Below are 20,522 nucleotides of genomic sequence, written 5' to 3'. Positions count from 1 at the left end.
CCACAAAAAATTTGCGCGGGACTAATGTTGCCAAAGTAAAAACATAGAAACTATATCTAACATTTAATATTACAGCGTCATGGCCCCATGTTCAGTATTTGAATCAGTATTTTTTGTAATGGTATCACTCAATTGCCAGGGCTCCTACCAGGGAGCAATTTGACAAATGGAAATTATCTCTCCATAGCGAGGTTGAGGACCGACTGATATTTGGGGCTTATGAAAAAAAGATGTGTGGAGATAGTAGGAAGAATGTTGCAAAAAAGCATTTAAAATGGAAAATGCACTGAGAAAAGCATTTAAAATGCAAAATGCAAAATGGTTTTTAGAAGAGCATTTAAAATGCAAAATGGAAAATACCCATTTTGCATTTTGCATTTCCATTTGAAATGGATTTATTTGAAATAAAGCACATCTCTGATGAGGTCTTTCAATTCGAAAGCTTCATTAGTTCCCCTCCGTTTCAGACTTAGAAGAGATGAGATGTTGAACGGATAGGAGGCAATTTTAGATAAGTCTTGATAGAAGAGAGGACATTAATTTGTTTAGAGGAGGACAACCAAAAATATGTGATCTTAAAATTTCTCGACCACAGAAAGTATAATCTGGAGAGTCAAGCACGTGAATTTTAAAAAGGTGAGAAGGAACGGAACAACCTGTAACTGAATCTGCGATTGGTGCTTTACATTCTTAATGGCTGCATGTGTCTCATGGGGGGGGGGGGGGGGGTATCTTGTTAATAGTCTGATGAACTCCCTCAGTGAGTGTCTTTCCTTGAATTTCCAGTTTGGTTATCCTATAATCATCGCTTTTCATGATGTAACAAAAACATTGAAGTTTTCTTTTTTGTATATTATTGTGATGATTGTAAAACTCCTACTTTACAACAAGTACTTTTTATAGTGGTGACGAGAACACAGCCAGGAAGCTAATATCCGTTCACTTTTTATGTAAAAGTTTCTCTGACCTCAAGACAGCATCGCATGCCTATTTCAACTGAAGAACTAGCAATCTACTTTACCAACTAATCACTTAATCTGTCACCAGAATCATCCATGCTCTATGCAGAATCATCTACGCACGGAAACTATAATCTCAAATATCATCTAGAACAGTGGCGGCTTGTACTCACAAAAATGGGTGGTGTGCTAAAAATATTGCCAATATATCCCTACGTCAGGTCAGGTTAACGGAAAAGGCTAGGAACAGGATACAATTAGTAATTTCGAAGCTTATATCGACCTTCTGGAATTATCGGTATTTGTACTTTGAACTAAAGTGACGCCATCTCGCCAAAGAGTTTAAGAGGCATTTGTGAGCGCTGTTCATGTTTCGGAGAAATTTCAATACTATGGTCAACTTTCGCACTCTGCGCATATAGATAATTGATGTGACGTTTCTCTTACTTACGACAAGTGAAAGAAAGAATGAAAATTCTAGCCGGTTGAATTTAACTTAATACTTTTATAGTATTACATTATTTCCTACTGTTATTTGCTTTGATTTTTGGTGGTATTATTATCGGTTGATAATTATTATCTTTAGATTGACCGAAATTTTGGGAGTGCTTTGCTCCAATGCTCTTTTGCCATCACCGCTCCTGATTTTGAACAGTTTAATTAAATATCCAATGAACCAACCTGTAAGCTGACATCCCCAGTGGGCACTCCATCAATAGAGATGTCCCCTTCCATTGGGGCAAGTCTGAACAGAGCTGCGATGAGAGAGGACTTGCCTGCGCCTGTTCGTCCTACTATTCCCACCTGTAATCAAATAATAAAGTGAAAATCATGACAAAAAGAAAAGGGAGAACTTGCTTCATTAATTCATCCAAGAAAATTCCTGATTGCACTATTATGGGTGATATTATAAGGTCTCGAGGAGAAATTAAATGAAGGAAGTTAATGCTGCATCGAACAATACCCTGGAGCTCATCCTGAACACAATTTCTCAAGAACAGATCGATTGCCATGGTAGCCTCTGCTGACCAAAGACAAAAAACACCCAACAACTTACAATATACTAGCACCACTAGCGAAAAACTGTCTTTTCTGACACTTCTAACAAAAGTCTAGTATTCACGTACGAACAAGTCCGGCCGAGCATGAGGTCACAGGAACATTTCTGTATGTGTGGATGGATCAGTCCAGCAAATATGCATACATAAATGCTCATCGCTCGGCCTGTGATGTTATGCTCGCTCGGACATGCTCGCCAATGCATATTAAGTTATAAACAATGGAATTTGTGACTTTCGACTTGGACGGTCAACTCTCTTTACCTTGTTTGATTACTCGTATATCGTTTATCCAATATCTTGATTTAATTAATAAATATACACATATATACCTGTAATAAGCCACCTTTTGAATTAACCTTTCCGGGAGTAAGTTACGTAATGCTCGCCGTGCTCTGGGGAGTGAGTTTTTTTTTAAAATATATTTTTTGATTAAAATTTATTATAGTATGCAAAATAAATAACAGCCGATATCTCTGTCGATAATGATGTAAAATGTTTAAAATTGGTGTAAAGTTACAGGAATATGACCATAGATGGCAATACGATGCATATTTACAGAATATGCATCGAATATGAATATGTGCGACCCCTGTCGTCCATAGCCGTCCATACTCCTTTGGCGAAAGTGTGTACCGTCGTTCATTAGCGTCCATACTCCCGGAAAGGTTAAGATAAGACACACACATTACTCAGACGTCATTATACTATAAATACCCAAACCATCTCTAATGCACAGACGAATCATAGACAAGTTGAGATTGCTGAGTGTGATTTATAGACACTACAATAGAACCTGTTTGGAGAATCTGGCAGGCATGATTCCTGATTCAAAAACTTTGTTTTAGATGACTTTGCCCCAAAAAATATAATATAATTATGATTTAGAGTCTGTTTATCTTTAGTCATACCTTCCAGCCACTCTTGATGTCAAAGTTGAGATCTTTGAGCACGGGCGGGTCGGTGGGGGAGTAGAAAAGTTTGGTGCCCGTGAAGGAGATAGCTCCAGTGGATGGCCAACTTTTGGGAGTCTCTCGGGCTGAAATAAACACACAAAATTATTATAACAGTTCACCTGCACCACAAATCATTCACATATCATATATCATGTCGAAACATGTGCTCTCTTTGCTAAAGTGATGAGAGAATATTTTGGGATTAAATTAACTAAATTCAACAGTTATTAAAGAATCTGTGAGCTCTGTACAGAACGCACAGCGTCTGAGAGGTTAACTTAACTCTGGCTTCGAAGGAGCTCTTGCGCTTGAGCTGGTCACTTAAGGTTGCCCATGTCAATAGAAGACTTGTTGGGAAGAAAACTTCCATTGGAGATTTGATTGTCATTTCAATCCCTTTTAGTAATCAGTCGTGATTGGGTCTTTGAAACATTAAATTCAATGCTGTTATTCTTACTCTAAAAGGTAACACTCTCGAGGTAGCCGTCCATTCTCTACTTCCAGCCCTCTGATTCATTAGAGTTGCTGTACCTTTTGGGGGGTTGTCAAACAAAAAGCTATCATTGACTGTATTGTCACCCGCTTGACAATGAATTGATGCACACAACAGAAGGTAGTTGTTGTGCAATATATTGTGGACTCTTGGTACGGTCATTCTAGTCAGTTACCTCCATGATCAAGTCCAGGTTCCTCCTGAATGCGGGTGTATTGCAGTACTCGCTCTACGCTGGTCATCTGCGCCACCACCTCTGCGATCTGCCTCACGCCAAACTGCAGCATGCCCATCAGGATCATGGTCTGCGATACGGCCAGACCGACATTTCCAGATGATACATTCTCTGGAAATACAACATTACAAATCATTAATTTAGGTATTGTTGAGAGTTACACATTTCTAGCTCTTTGGTTAACAATTATTACATATTATAATATACATAATAAACATGTTGGGTTTATAAAAACAGTTTATTTTTAAACAAGTTCTGCTGTGTAATTATTATTACGCGTGACAGCTGTTTCGCCCTCTGAAGGCATTATCAAACTGTGGGTAGCCCACTTACAGACGATAAATTTATATTATTTCTAGGTAGGTATTTTAATTTCATTTACTGATTTCTTAATTGATTTCTAAGTAAAATATCAAAAATTATTAATGGTTATTACCCCAGCAAAGTTTCCCCAATTAGTGTAATGTTTAAATTTGACTGAATGTCTTTATGTTAGTTATTCCCAAACGATGACTCATAGGGTTATTTTAATAGCATAATTAAGTACTTCATAGTGCACTCATATTTGCATTAGGTTTGAAGATATCTAGTAGGGGTGAACGAATTATATTTGTTTGTTCATTAATTAGAATAGCTTTTGGATTATTAGAGTTTTTGTTAATTTCTAACTGCTCTAAAAGATTCAGTTTACGGCCTTTATTTTGTATGTGTAACGGAGTTGGTTTATTATTATCATTAAGTGAGTGATTTTCATCTAGGAGATGTTTGGCAAATTGAGATTGTATTTTATTATTATTTTTAAAAGATCTTATATGTTCTTTAAACCTAGTGTTAAAGGACCGGCCCGTTTGTCCAACATAAACAGCGTTGCATTCGTCACACTGGAGTTTATAAATAAATAAACTGTTTTTATAAACCCAATAATAATATTATTGTATATATAAAAAATAAAAAAATAAAATGGAGTTCTACAAATTAAACTTAATAACAATAAATAATAAACATGTATATTATTATAACACGTATTGTACGGCCACACTTATTTATTTAGTCATATTCTCCATACAACGGTCATGCACTGATATATTACGGAAAAGATTACAAATTTGAGATGCATGCAAGTATAAAAAGGTCATAGATTTATTATTTTTTGACATGCGTCAAATAATAGTTGCTGAACTGTCGGTAAGTGACGTTGAAAATGTTGATGGTCAATGGGGAATCGTTGAGTCACTCTGTTAATTGGGGCGTTATATTGATATTGCAGGATACTGTGAAAAAGTGCTTCATATGATCTCTATTCCATTATGATGACACTGCACCGAATTCACCGAATTAAAGAAGTCAACAACCCTTATATATTGATATGTTGAATTAGCCTAGTTCGCAAAGGAGGACTGGCCAAAATACGTAGGAGTTTCATTGTGCGTCATGGTTACATACTGCTTACTAAGCATATTAAGCTGACGTGTCAGGTAAGTTACCTCCATCGAAGAAGATAAAGGAGTAGCAGACACAGGCGAGAAAGAGGATGCACACAATGTCTAACCAGAAGCCCAGGGTACAGCTGCAGGCCAGGTACTGGTACCAGGCCAGGGTATGGACGTCCTGAAAAGTTAAAAATAAAGCTCTCAAAACATTGCTATCTAAAAACAAGTTTAAGGAAAGGTAGACAAGAATGGAATGAAAGTAAAGAGAGGAAAGACAGGAACGAAAGGAAAGAAAGGAAAGAAAAGAAAGAAAGTAAAGATATGAAAGAAGGGCATGAAGGAAAATGAGGGAAAGAAAAGAATTAAAGAACAGATAGAAAAAAACGAAAGAAAAAAATAAAGAAAAGAAAGGAAAGAAAGCAAAGAGAGGAAAGTAAGGAAAGTAAAGAAAGAAAGGAAAGAAAGTAAAGATAGGAAAGACAGGAACGAAAGGAAAGAAAGGATAGAAAAGAAAGAAAGTAAAGATAGGAAAAAAGGGCATGAAGGAAAATGAGGGAAATAAAGGAAATAAAGAACAGAAAGAAAAAAATAAAGAAAAGAAAGGAATGTAAGGAAAGAAAAAAATAAAGAATAGAAAGGAAAGTAAGGAATGAAAGGAAATAAAGGAGAGAAATGTGAGAAAAGAAAAAATTAAATAGAAGAAAGAAACGAAAAAAAGGAAATTAAAGAAAGGAAAGAAAGGTCATACCTGAAGTTGATCAAACTCTTCAACGAGCCTCTTTTGTGAATTGGCTGCCCTGATTGTGACAATACCATTCAAGGAGGCTGTCAGATGGGAGAAAACCGGACTCCTGTCTAAAATCAGAATAGGTTTCATCAAAATTAGTATGTATCAGAATCAAATATTTATTATTGTATAAAGGACAAAATAACATAAAAATAAGCGCTCCATGACGATTGTACATATTTTGACAATATTAGAAATCAATTCAAGAAAAACACATCAGAAAGAAAGGTTGTTGTCGAAGAATTGGAATCGTACTCACGAGCCGCACAACGCACTTGAGCCACTCTAAACTATCAAATAAGTAATTAAGCGGACAAAGGGCTAGTAAAGTGTATGAAACTAATTATTGTACTCCCATCAAACTATCATCCCTTTTGACGGCATCACTGTTTCCTACAATAATACTAATTTCCATTCAGTTACTCGATTTACGTTATTAATTAAAAATATTCCCTTCACCAATCAATTATTTGCGTGTTTATAAAAAAGCAAAACTAAAATACTATTCGTCACGAATCAGCTCATACATTCGTTTGACCCTTTGCTGCAAATGTATGCAGCTACTTTAAAGAAAGAAATATAATTAGTTCCTTATGGACACTCGCTGCGAAAAGGCGTGATGGTTAGTTAGTTTATAGGAGTTTTGTAATGGGAATTATTTTTTAAAAGACAAAAACATTACTCACAAACACTCTCTAGCCTCTTCACATCCTGTGCCGTATTGAGGTACAGCTGAAGAGCCAGATAGAAGACCAGAAGGATGAAGGCAATGGGCATCAGCAGCCAAGGGTTGGTGGCACTCACTAGCCCCATGATCGAGAGGAACACTAGCCAGATCTGGAACACCTCAATGTAAGCTCGGGGCAGCAGTTCGTCCACTGCGCCAACGTCCTTGGAGAAGCGATTGAGGATTCGTCCTGAAAATTGATGATATGATAATTTATTAGTTTTAGTTGAGATGTTCGAAATGATCTCTTTCAAACGGTTCCATTAAAAAATAGATCATTGAAGATAACTGAAGAAAAATAACAAACAACAAACATAACCTAATCATACTCTGCCCCGATGTACTCGGAGAAGCAATAGTAGATTAGTCCTAAAATGCATCAATCACAGATTAATCTTTCTGTTTTTTTTTAGTACTCCAAAGACTATGATCTCAGTAGTTGGATTTTAATGATTACTTGCAAGACGCATTGAGAGTATGTGCCAAAATTAACCAACATTTTTCTGAATACAGCTAACTATTCTGGGGAAACTACTTACGGTAGATTATGTACTATTTTTATAAATGTATAAACATATTATCAGGTAAGCTGGAACCATTTACAAAAGCGAAAATTTGCAAAATACAAATAAGTTATTATGAAAATAGAATCACGGCGAAAATGTAGTGTCAGCGATCGTGAAGTCAGGAAAGATTGTTAACAAGATAAATTGTAGTGTCGGCGATCGTGAAGTCAGGAAAGATTGTTCACAAGATAAATTGTAGTGTCGGCGAACATGAAGTCAGGAAAGATTGTTCACAAGATAAATTGTAGTGTCGGCGATCGTCAAGTCAGGAAAGATTGTTGACAAGATAAATTGTAGTGTCGGCGATCATGAAGTCGGGAAAGATTGTTCACAAGATAAATTGTAGTGTCGGCGATCATGAAGTCAGGAAAGATTGTTCACAAGATAAATTGTAGTGTCGGCGATCATGAAGTCAGGAAAGATTGTTCACAAGATAAATTGTAGTGTCGGCGATCATGAAGTCAGGAAAGATTGTTCACAAGATAAATTGTAGTGTCGGCGATCATGAAGTCAGGAAAGATTGTTCACAAGATAAATTGTAGTGTCGGCGATCATGAAGTCAGGAAAGATTGTTGACAAGATAAATTGTAGTGTCGGCGATCATGAAGTCGGGAAAGATTGTTCACAAGATAAATTGTAGTGTCGGCGATCATGAAGTCAGGAAAGATTGTTCACAAGATAAATTGTAGTGTCGGCGATCATGAAGTCAGGAAAGATTGTTCACAAGATAAATTGAATTGAGGTGAACATGGACGACTTGACAAAGTATTGTATGAAAGATGTGTTGAATTTATGATATAGGTAAAGCGATGAGTTGCTTACAACTTTGAAATGAGACAGTAATGACATGATTTAATGCTGGTTTACTTAGTGGACATTGATGTCTTGATATATAAGATTGGGATCGACATGATGCTTCATCATGAACAGAATAATATGCAGTACAAAAAATGCTCAAACTTTTTCGAAAATAATTTATATATAAGGATTCCCTCTTTAAACAAATCAATAATATCATACCTTCTATCAAGCCTTATCTAAAATTCCCCCTCCCCATTCAACAACTTATTTCTATGTAAGTCTGAACTAACTCTAATATTCCACAAAATTATGAAATTTGCATAAATATTTTAAAATAACAATTGTTTTTAAAAAGAAAGACAAACATTCCCGGGTTAAGAATAACCTGAAAATATTTTTAAATCTCCTACTAACACCACAATAAGCAGAAAATGTTGCTTGTGTTGTGATGGAGGAGGCCAGCCGAGAAATCGAACACACTACGCCTGGTTGGGACCCAAACGCGATGTCAACTCAGCCACCGACCGCCTTTCCTCTCTCAATAATTTGAAATGATGGCCTAACAAAACCTTGAAGGGTGAAAGCCATATATAGATACGACAATTATAACTTACCAGACGGGTTGGTATCGAAGAATCTCATAGTTCCCCTCAGCATCTTCCTGAACATCTCATTATGAAGACCTTTGGAGGATCTCATGCAGCACTGATAGAACACAAAGCTCCTGGCCGTGACAAAGAAAACACAGGCAAAGATGATGCCCGTATACACATAGAGATATTCTGCAGTGGTCAGTGGTCCAACATGGTCCCATATGGAGAAGACGGGAGCGGTGTGATTGGGGCCTGACCCAGAGAGATGGCCAGGCTTCAGCAGGTGACCAGGGTAGGCGTAGATGCCCTGGGATTGGTTGGAGATGAGACCAGATGCATAAAGGCGCCCTTCCATTGGACGATCGGAGTTTTGAAGGTCGATTTTGCTCTGCTCGTTGGACCTGAGAAAATGAAGACATTTTGAATTGGTATTTAAATTTGTAACGAGATGAAACCGCGAGAGCTCGAAATCAAAATCTAGACTACAGCACTCAGCGTTATCTAAAATATCTACTGCGTCATTCTCAAATGCAGTTTTTTTCTTCACACTATCCATCACAATTATCTAAGCATGGGCTTCCCACCACTGCTTTCTCCTGCTAGTTTGTTAAATATTCTTAGTTGTGGTAGGCTTATTTCCATTCTTCTCATTTGTCAAATAACTAAACAAAATGTAGAGCTTACCAAAAGGTGACCCAATAGTCTGAGAAGGTGGCTGTGAGTTGTCCGAAGACCATGGCCAGTAGCATGAAGCAGAAGAGCGAGTTGTTCTTTGCAGCGGCCCAGTATCGCCAGTACAGCGAGGCACCCACCCTGCCCTTGCCGGATTCTTCTTCCACCTCCTGCTCTGCTTCCATCTGGTCCTGGTCGGGCCTGTAATCCTTGCTGGTCCCCGACTAGAAGAGATCAATATATGTTAATAAATTCAATAGATTGTACGAGAAGAGGCAGAGAACCGCGGAATGGGGACACCTGGACGGGCCTTGTCTTGGAATCTGTACTCACCAGAACCGATGTATGAAGTGCCTCCTTGCGAGTTTTGGCTCTCTCCTCGTCCTCGGCACTAGTTTCCTCGATATCCAGCAGCAGCTGAGAGAATTGCTTCCCTGATGCGGCCAGTTCATTGTAAGTTCCGATGTTTTCCACTTGGCCCTAGAACAAAAAACAATGAAACAGGTACGAATAACCTGACAATAAAATTTTAACAAATACTGGAACATATTACATGTTCCAGAGTCCCCAATAACTTTATCAGAGCTAGGCAGCACAGGTTTTTTTTATTTTTCCAAGAGGCAGGACTAACCAATGATCATGCCTTTCGAGGAAATGACTACACTCTTAAACCACTTTCTTCTGAGGTAGATATTTTTCAGTTAAACTTTAGTGACTGCAATAAACTTCTCTTGTTGTTCTATCTTACTCTCAACTGATGTAATTAATGTATTGATATATGTAAATTGTAAATTTTGTGAAATGTAATACGATTCACTGTTTTTCACAACAAATAAATAAAACCTATGTGCTGAAGCTTTTGTAGCAAAAACTCTCAAGCGGTGAGCTCTGCGTTCAATCCAATTTATCAGTTCAGGAAGAAATTTCCATCACGAATTATGGAGCTTTTAAATATCCTTCCAACTGAACAAAAATATGACAGAAAAACTATAATTTTAACGAAAAAAACTCAGTTAAAGGAGGTACATAATAAAAAGATATAAAAATAAGAATAATACAAAACAAAAGTTTTAAAATTTAGATAAAAGAAAATAGCAGAAGATAATACAGGCAAAAAGAAGAGAGCACAAGAAAATAGCGGGAAAAACGTACCTGGCCATTTTTCATCCCTTACTAATAATTTGTGGTTTTTAAATCTTTTCTATTAGAATTTGTCACTTACGTCTTTAAGTACAATGATCAGATCCGCCCCCTGCAGGTAATGCAGCTGGTGGGTGACTAGAACCCTCGTCTTGCCTGCCAGGTACCCCTCGATGCAGTTTTCATACAAGTGTCTGCCTACTGGTGCGTCCACAGCTGATAGGGGGTCATCCAGAAGATATATGTCTGCCTGCATGGCGAGAAAACACATTTAAGCATGTGGTGTTATTGTTAAATGAGAGAGTGGAGGCTGTAAGATCTACACGGGACAGCTGACTAAAAGATTACAGATAATTTAAAGATCGGCAAGTAACTGAACGCTGCTATGCCCACAGTGAGTGGAACTTTTCTTTATATCCCGCTGTAATGGCTCCATGTCTTCTAGATTATCGCACGGCCCATTGAAAGACGAGGGACAGAAACCCCCAGGGAATATAAAAAGGCTTTAATATCAACTGTTCACTTGAAAACGACCTTGCAGAACTCCAGGCCTGAAGGCTGACTGAAAGCGAAAGTCTTCTTCAGTTACGACATTCTCCAGCATCACAGACCTCAGACATGAACAACAAGTACCTAGTTGTGGATCTAAATATTAACATATGTATAAATATTTAAATGAGATGATCACCTGTCTGTAGACGGCCCTGGCCAGGTTGATTCTGGCCCTCTGTCCTCCTGACAGAGAGACTCCTCTCTCCCCTACCAGGGTCTGGTCTCCACGTGGAAACTGTTGAAGATCGGCTTCCAGAGCACACACTTTCACCACCTGCGTAAAAGTATTGAATTTATGAGCGTTTTATTCTAAATTTTAAGGTATTGCAGTGGGCAGAAAACTTAAAAGGTTAGAATTATCTGTTATAAATCTAAATTATCTACTACAATTAAGCTATACACGTAGATCAGAACGTATTCACCAAGAAGATCGAAAGATTTTCGATATTTTGAAGAAGATCCATAAATGAATCTTTGTTTGAATTGTATAAATTTGGCAGACTAGGACAAGTACAAAAACTATGAGTTATACTAAGAATGTTTGATGAGACAAGCAGTTTTTTTATAAAACTGTACCAGCTTGGCTGGTAAAGGCCTTTGACAAGGATGGAAGATAGTCGGCGACCAAAATAAGCTGGCAGGAGTAGTTTTGAAAGACAAAACTTAGACACGCTTGGGGTTTATAATGTTCATAAATCTAAAAGTTTCAATTGCTTTTGAGACAACTTGCGCCTTGTGAGCTATACTGCAAAAGATTCAATGATTATACCTCTTTGTATCTCTCCTGGTCATAAGGCAGTCCAAAGAGGATGTTGTTTCTGACTGTGGCGACAAAGAGCCAAGGTTCCTGGCTGGAGTAGGAGATGGACCCGCTCATCTTAAGCTGGCCGCTGTTCTGCGGTAACTCTTTCAGCAGGAGCTGAAGAAAAGAACTCTGGAAAAAGATAATGACAAACTAGACTTCAAAAAAACATTTTTTAACATTAACACCACAACGGAAAACAGTTTCTCCAATGGTCAACGCCACCAGATCCTTTGTAGAGGGTCTTTTTAAGGAAAGGGAGGAAATCAAAGGAAGTTCTTGATAGGAAAAGGGTATGAAGACCTGAACAAACCTCCCTCCATGAACCAGGGCACCTCTGATAAGTCACCAACCATAGCGAACCACTTGAAGTGAACTATTCTCAGAGGTGTTGGTTATCAAATATCTACAGAATGGTTTACGGGACAACGGTACCCATATCCGCATCCCAAATTGAAATTTATATTAAAATTGGTGGTTTATTTCCAGGAGTTCCTTTTTAGACATGATTCTGAATACCGGAAAGTCTTCTTATTCAATATATTCAAACATCAAAAATCGATCTGCGAACAAAGAAATAAAAATGAAGAAGATTGGAGAAAGTAGATTTGTTCCAATTTTTGTTTTTTGTCATTTTAAAATTGAATTTGCAGATTCGATACTGAAGAGAGATGAGCGTATAGGTAAGTAGGTAATAGCTAACAAACGTAAGAAAATCTTGATTGTTTGGGAGACACAAATGCAATTCTGGCTGTTATTGTTCGAAGAAAAGACAAATTAAACACTTGGAAAAGAACATACGTCATTCAATATATGTCATTAACTTAATAGTAGAGAAAAAGAGAAAAAAATGGGAAAAACTATTATGTTATGAAAGTGAAACCAAATAATAATTATTATTCCTTTGAAGTAATGTAGAAAATACCACCGTCACAGATAAAGTCATTATAATTATTGCTCATTGCAATAATGTTATTGTACGCACATTCTTCGGGAAAATGTATGTGGAATCCAAGTTCTCAGTAAATCGTAGCACACTTGGTTTAATAATTGCAAAACCTCGGAAATAATTTTAATGTTCAAATGGTTAAACTTTTAAAATATTGGAATAACTTAAAAATAACGTAAAACCTGAAATTGTAATATTTAATTATTGAATACAATATTAACGATTCTTTAACGAAAATTTGAAACAGAAAAATCGGAAAAGATACGGTCACATATAGGACTTAAAACCAGGACCCTTTCCTTGCCGGGGCACTGTTCTACCAACTGAGCTAATGGGACCCTATCTCTTTCGGTTTGTAATGGGAATAAATATTACAGTTTGCCAGTAATGACTGAAGGAAAAATGGGATATGTACCAAATAAATCTTAACTAACTAACTAACTAACTAACCATCACGCCGTTTCCCCGCAGGGGTAGGCAGAGAGGACGGACCGCCAAACAACTCGGTCTTGGCACACACTCCTTGCCTCATTCACATTCATACATCGTCTCATACATACTCTTCTATTATTCTGACTCTTGACATGGCCCGACTCGAGTATCTGATTCACTTGATCGTACCATGTCTTCCTCCGGCGTCCCCGACTTCTGCTACCATTCACATTTGCATCATATATCCTCCTTACACTCCTATCTTCGCTCATTCGCTCTACATGCCCAAACCATCTAAGCGTCCCTTTCTTAATCTTACTCATTACGCTTACATCAGCCTTGCACTCTTTGCGGATCTCCACATTCCTCACACGATCAAACATGGTTTTACCACACATACGCCTCAGGGATCTCATTTCAACAGCATTCAATCTACTTTCATCCTTTCTTTGCCAGTTCCATGCCTCACTTCCATACATCAAGGTAGGTACCAGCACTCCGTTGTGGACTGCTAACTTCGCTTCTTTGGACAATTTTTTGTTAGCGCCAACTGCGTTCAGTCCTCCATTAACGGAATTACCTGCATTTACCCTTCTTTCAATATCTCTGTCAGCCTTCCCATCTCTCGTAAACATACTTCCTAAATACACAAACTCATCCACCTGCTCCAAGTATTCCTCATTCACAATTATATTGCACACTGTTTTCGTACTCTCTCTTTCAAACACCATTACTTTAGACTTACTTACATTCATCATTAACTCATTCTTCATGCATACTTCGTTCATCCTAGACACGAGAGACTGTAGGTCTTCTATACTATTAGCAATCAACACCGCATCATCAGCATACAACAGGCAACATACTATATAAAAAGCGCAATACCTCTACACGAAGATGTCGTCTCCCACCCGGCATGCCGCTTGAAGTCCCGAAAGCCCTTCTGGGCGGAAGGAGAGAGGCTCCTCCGACTACCTCTCACCCCAGAAGATAGGTGGAAACTTGAGTGGCAAACGGCCAACGTGGGAAATGCCCATCTCATACAGGACCCCACCGAGAGACAGCCTGGGTTCTCACTGCCTCGCAAAACCTGGTCCGCCATCAATAGGTTAAGGTGCTCCCATAGCCGCTGTGCCCACATGATGCACAGATGGGGCCTTAAAGAGTCGGCGATGTGTGAATGTGGTGCGGTGCAGACTACCGAACATGTGGTCAACGAATGTCCGCTCCATTCATTCCCCGGCGGGATTGATGAGGTCCACATGGCGACGCCTGAGGCCCTAAAATGGCTCGCAGATCTAGATGTCCCCCTCTGACCCCCCACCATACGAAAGAAGAAGAAGAAGGCAACATACTTTCAAATTATTCAAATTCGCACCCAATCCCACCTCTTTCAATTCTTGCATACAATTATCCATGTATAGATTGAATAACCACGGTGACATTACGCAGCCTTGTTTAACACCTTTTGTGATATCAAACCACCCCGTAAAATCACCGTTCACCCTAACACATGCAACGCTTCCCTCATACAGAGACGCAATTGCCTGAGTCAGATTTGTATTCACTCCATACTTGGACAACACCTTCCATAGCTTTTTCCTGTCGACTCGGTCGTATGCTTTTTGTAGATCTACAAAGGCACAGAAAAGTTTCTGGTTTTTTGCCAGAAACTTTTCAGTGAGCATACGCAATGAGAAGATCTGGTCCATGCACCCCCTACCACTCATAAAAGCACCTTGCACATCCCATATTTTATCTTTTGTTTCCTTTCTTACTCTTTCAATCAAAATTCTACCATACAGCTTGCCAACTGAACTTAGCAGGCTAATAGCCCTATGATTCCCACATTCCATACGTGACCCTTTACCTTTGTATAATGGCATAATCACAGCCCTTCTCCAATCTAAAGGCGTATAACCTTCCTTTAAACATTGGTTAAAAAGATTGCACAACCATGTGAGAATTATACGGCTACCTCCTTTAAAATATTCAGCAGCAATATTGTCAAACCCGACAGCCTTACCATTCTTCATACATTTAATCGAACTTTCTATCTCATCCATGCTAATTTCGGTTAAATTCACTCCATCGTCATTCATATCTGATTCGCCACTGGAATCACTGTCACTCACTTCGCTTTCGAAGACTTCCTCGAAATAATTCATCCATCTCTCTTTTATTTTTTCCTCATTCGTCAACATTTTTCCATCTTTTGATTTTATCACTTTCATGCTTCCGTTTTCTGGGCCACTCCGGGACCTTTTGACTTCTTTCCAAAACAATTTAATGTTTTCTTGGAAATGGTTTGTCATTTTCATTCCTTCTTCCTCTTCCAGGCGTTTCTTTCGTTCTTTCACTCCAACTCTTACTTTTTTCTTACATTCCTTATATACTTCTTTCGCTCGATACTTCTCTTCGCTGGAAGCACTGCCAGCCGCAATCAGACATAACCATGCTTTCTTCTTCTCTGAGACCAGTGCTTTAATCTCATCATCCCACCATGCATCACCTTTCTTCCTACCTTGCGTACTTATTCCACAAACCTCCCTAGCAGATTCAAAAAGACACACTTTTATGTGGTTCCATGTTTCGTCTATGCTTAGTCCATCCATTTCCTTCGCATTCAATCTTACTTTTACCAAATCGAAAAATATCAAAAAGAAAATTTTTTAAGTATTCAAGAAACCTAATTAATGGTAGCGCGCAGTTTCTTTTGAGGGAAAGTTAGGGAAACATTGTTGAGGGCGGCTAGTTGACCCGAGAATGCGAAAAAACCTTGCAAATATATATTTAAAAAATATTTTTGATGGTGGCACACAGTTTCCCTTAGGGGAAATTTAGGGAAACATTGTCGACCCATTGGCCGCCAGTTGACCCCTTAAGGCAACAAAACATTGCAAATGTGAGTTTAAAATGATGTGCGATGATGTCTCATAGTTTCTCATGATGGAAAGTTATGGAAACATTGTTGAGAACGGCTGGTTGACCCCATAATACGAGAAAACCTTGCAAATATATGTTTAAAAATTAAGTTCGTTAGTGGCATACAGTTTCCCTTGAGGGAAAGTTAGGGAAACATTGTCGAGGGCTGCCAGTTGACCCCTGAAGGCAACAATACATTGCAAATGTGAGTTTAAAAATGATGTGCGATGATGGCGCAAGTTAGGGAAATGTTTTGAAGCTGGATTGTTACGCTCAGGGGGCAAGAAAACATTTAAAATATAATTTAGTATTAGAATAACCTTTCCAGCGCCCACGGAACCGATGATAGGGCACAGTTTCCCTTCAGGGATAGTTAGGGAAACGTGGTTCAGAAGAGGCATTCGACCTCATAAGATAAGAAAACCTTTCACAGTTTCCGAGAGGGAAAATTAGGGAATGTTTTTTGAGTGTATGTTGCTACGCCCATGGTGCAAGCAAACCGTTGAATGTACATTAGTTAGAATTACCTTTCCAGCGCCCACAGAGCCGATGATAGCGCACAGTTTCCCTTGAGGAATAGTCAGGGAAACGTTATTCAGAGTGGGCTGCTGGCCCCAGGAGGCGATCATGTCCTTAAGCATGATGCCTGAGTTCTTACTGCCATCCTTGTCCAATCCTTCACCCATCTGCGGAAGGTCGCATTTCTTGTGTCCGTCGGTTTCGAATCCTGAAAAATGGTTATTTGTTAATGATATTTCGTTTATCATCCACTATATCCTTACTGCCAAAAGCCAGTGAAAAACCAGCGGACTAAGGAAGTTCCACTTTGTTTGTGCTGTGAGACTGAAGGAATTTGTGGGAAAAAGAGTTGCGAAGTAACTGGCAATTTTGATCTGTCACAAAACACAGCTTGTGTCATTTCAAGAAAAATGAAATGACAGTTTTTTACTTGCGAGTATTTACCACTCTGACTGATGCATATTTTTGTAATTAATGTTAACAACACCAAATTCACAATATACTGGTACGGTGATTTATTTGAATGACTCATTGGTATTTCGCAATAAATTCGCGAAGTCTTCGTGATATCTCAATATCGGAATAATACACGATAATTGACCGATTTCTCTTCCTATTGTCGTGGGAAATATTTTTACGCAGATTTTCCGAGAAATATCGTTGATATCTTTGCAATATCATTGCAATCATCTGTCTAGTTGATACGTGATATTATATTGGTTGCAACTGTGCACGTGTCTGACTCCCTTGTAAAAAGCACATGAAATAAAATTTCTTTAATCCATCATCGCAAACAAGAATGCTGTAAACATTAACGGCCGATTTTATAAATGTACTCAAGAATGTTGCGAGTCAGATTGGGTTGGGACGAACTGAAATATCTCTTAAGCCTAGCTTAAGAAAACAAAAACCAAAAATTTGTAAAACAAATAATCATAAGCAATAATTAGTCGCCTGAAATATCAAATTGAAAATATCTCCCGAGTAAAAATAAATGCCGCCAACAGGAATTGAACCCGTGCCTTCTGATGTCCGGTCAGGTGCTCTGAAACCACAGAGCTATGTCTCAATCAACTGCTTATTATATTTTTTCCACCTGTAAACAATCAACTTTATTTTTTTTAGGAAAGGCTTTGTTAGTGCTAAATTTCTCACTAGATGGCGTTTCACCAACAAATGAAGATATAATATGTCTCGACGCCATCTAGTGAGATGATAGTTCAGGCGACTAATTATTGCTTATAATTATTTGTTATGCTTTATGCTATGCATAAAACCTTGACTTATAAACATTAGTTTATCATTAAAAAAATTTGTATATTTTTTGTGTGTCCTATATCACCACGAGTATAGGAAAAAGGCATTAAAATCGCTCGGAAAACAGAGTCTAAAAACGCTCTGTTTTAGCGGAAAAGTGTTTGTAAAAAAATTATTTTCCGAATAATTTTATAAGAAAGAAAAAAAAATTATCAAAGGAAACTGTCACAGATAATATGGGTTATATATGGGATCTCACATTTCTAATGAAAAATAAATTTTTTGTAGTTTACGCTTGTGTTTTAATAGAGTAATTACATGTTTTATTTTAATTCTACTCAAACGAAAATATACGAAAAGCTTCAATTTATCCAAAGGATATTTTTATTAGATTTATAATGTACTTAAACCGCTTCGAAGTAAAGATTAAGCAAAATCATGCGTTTTTGGTTGGAAAATTTGATTGCTTTAATTTAATTCTGAGTAGAACACATATTGGTCTTTGCTTTCATAATGTCTGATTTTTTGGTACGTCTTTTTATAAGCCTAGAAAAAATAAAATATTAGGCCTAGAAAAAATGCTTTGAAGTGCAAAATCTCCTACTTAAGAACCCATTTTTGGATGTAGTTTTATTGTATAATGTGGCAAATTAAATTTTTTAGATTATGATCGGAAAACATTTTAATATTTATGCCAGAGTTGCACAAAATAAGATAAAACATGCTTTATTGCGGTGTTTTTTTTTGCCTAGTATCAAAAAAGGTGAGTAAGGAGTGCGTGATTTCACCTGATTTCAAATGTCACAAGTCGAGGTGGATCACCTTAAACTAATATTACATTGGCGCTAGGTGAGTGAACTGGCACTGAGGTAGGTAATGCTTTCTGGACAAGCCAGGACAACTATTGAAAATGTGTTTTTTTAATCTTACCCAGGTTGCCAATTCCCTCCATCCTGCTGATGAACTTCTCCGAGAAGATCTTCTTGTCGTTCTTCTTGGGCTTAAGGTCGGGCAGCTCCTTGGTCTGGTCGCGCTCCTGCAGCATGAGGAAGTCCTGGATCCTGGTGCAGGTGACCAGGCATTCGGCGCCCTGTGACACGGCGTTGGGGTAGTGGAAGGCCAGTGTGCCTTGCAGCTGGTTGTAGAACTGAGCCAGGGAGAAAACCTGGAAGAAAAAAGTTAATTGCTGTGAAAATGGGTACTTTTAGGGAAGGAATGAGAGAAATGAAAAAGGCATGAGGGGTGGTTAGGAATATGGGGGTCAGTGTATCCGGGAGTGACGGGCGTATGATCATCCCTCCCACTGCGGTGCTAGACGATATTCCGAGAGAGCCCTGATGTAGAGGTCAAAAGGTCACTCTCAACCAGCCTCTCGTGATCTGGCCTGCCACGCAGTTGGTGGGCAAACGCATCCACCACCAAGATCCAGAAAAATTGCCCATATGAATCCGGGCACCCCTGCTAAGTCACCAAACGTAACGAACCACTTGGCGTGGTCTATGGCAGAGGTGTTTATTATCCAATGAATGGTTCCCGGGGCGGCGGTACCCATACCCGACTCAATTCCAATATCCCAGATTCTTCAGTTTATCTCTAGAAACACCCTGGATACTACTAGAACATCTCTCATTGAAATCTCGCTGGAATCTCTCTAGAATCTATTAAGATTCATTCCAGGATCTTATTAAGATTCACCACCAGATCTTAAACCAGAAATCTTTCAAGGACTCCTATAGAGTTAACCGGTAAACTCTCAGGAAACTCATAGGATCCTTACAAGAATCGCGTAGACCTATGCAATATAAGTAATAAATATCCCAGGAACCGCAGAGCGTCTTAACAGATATCTCACCACCACTAGAAGATCTGGACTCAGATATCTCTCAAGAACTCCCGTTGAAACTACATGGAAACTTCCAGGTTACATAGGAATTAGGAATCACCTACAGTCCGTGTAACCCATAGATTATCAAGGACATCTCAAGCTCAAGAACTTCTAATAAAACTCTTTGAAATCTCCCAGGATCTTCAAAAGAATTACCTACAGAAATCTGTCTTTAAGAACTTCCCAAGAACCTTTCAAGGACTGCTTCAGGATCTGCAAGCTGCCATATAGTAGCTACTTACGGCAGGAGCAGAGATGGGGTTCCCCATCAGCGAGTAGGCCAGCAGTGTGATGTAGAGTGACGCCCTCTCCGTGAACACCATAAAGCTCATGTAGACTCCTCGCAAGTAGGAGGCGCCCATAACTGCTGACAGTTCATGCTCGCGCGCTGCGGACACGATCTTTTCAAAAGGTTTTTCCCAGGCGTACATCTTGATGACCTGGACACACAGAAGTTGATTTATAACTTAGAACATTAATTACGTCAACTATATCCACTGAAGAGTAATTTGTAAATGCGTTAGCATTTTACCTGAATTCCATTAATTACTTCGTTCATCAGACGAACTCTTTCGTCGGTTCTTTTGGCAATTTTCATTCTCAATTTGGATGTAAGACGACTCAGGAAACCTGGTAAAACAGAGTTAGTTAATATTTTTAATCTGACACTAAACAAAAGTCTAACTGCCCGTAGCAAGCGGGACTACGGCATATCCTCTTATAAAAAATGTTAAAGTTCTAATTTGGGTCTATTTTTAATAATTCAATTAAATTATCCGATAAC

At 38.5% G+C, this 20,522-nt stretch overlaps 1 protein-coding gene across 1 annotated transcript in view; it reads right to left on the bottom strand.

Annotated features, from left to right (window-relative positions):
• The window catches only part of LOC149411202 (ATP-binding cassette sub-family C member 4-like), a 125,493-nt gene that overhangs the window by 5,618 nt on the left and 99,353 nt on the right, over positions 1-20,522 (bottom strand). Inside the window, exons 5-20 of the mRNA XM_089647686.1 lie at positions 20,271-20,368; positions 19,981-20,178; positions 18,784-19,018; positions 16,605-16,804; positions 11,739-11,903; positions 11,106-11,243; positions 10,500-10,667; positions 9,611-9,757; positions 9,290-9,501; positions 8,627-9,006; positions 6,605-6,835; positions 5,880-5,986; positions 5,186-5,309; positions 3,642-3,812; positions 2,929-3,056; positions 1,641-1,763 (exon numbers count right to left, since the gene is read on the bottom strand). Of these exons, the coding sequence (XP_089503812.1) occupies positions 1,641-1,763; positions 2,929-3,056; positions 3,642-3,812; positions 5,186-5,309; positions 5,880-5,986; positions 6,605-6,835; positions 8,627-9,006; positions 9,290-9,501; positions 9,611-9,757; positions 10,500-10,667; positions 11,106-11,243; positions 11,739-11,903; positions 16,605-16,804; positions 18,784-19,018; positions 19,981-20,178; positions 20,271-20,368 (2,825 nt within the window). The remainder of the gene's footprint in view (positions 1-1,640; positions 1,764-2,928; positions 3,057-3,641; positions 3,813-5,185; positions 5,310-5,879; positions 5,987-6,604; positions 6,836-8,626; positions 9,007-9,289; positions 9,502-9,610; positions 9,758-10,499; positions 10,668-11,105; positions 11,244-11,738; positions 11,904-16,604; positions 16,805-18,783; positions 19,019-19,980; positions 20,179-20,270; positions 20,369-20,522) is intronic.

The sequence above is a fragment of the Hesperophylax consimilis genome, chromosome 26, assembly GCF_061612785.1.
Source record: "Hesperophylax consimilis isolate HC1 chromosome 26, BYU_Hcon_1.0, whole genome shotgun sequence".
NCBI lineage: Eukaryota > Metazoa > Arthropoda > Insecta > Trichoptera > Limnephilidae > Hesperophylax > Hesperophylax consimilis.
This window is presented reverse-complemented; position numbering and strand designations above follow the sequence as displayed.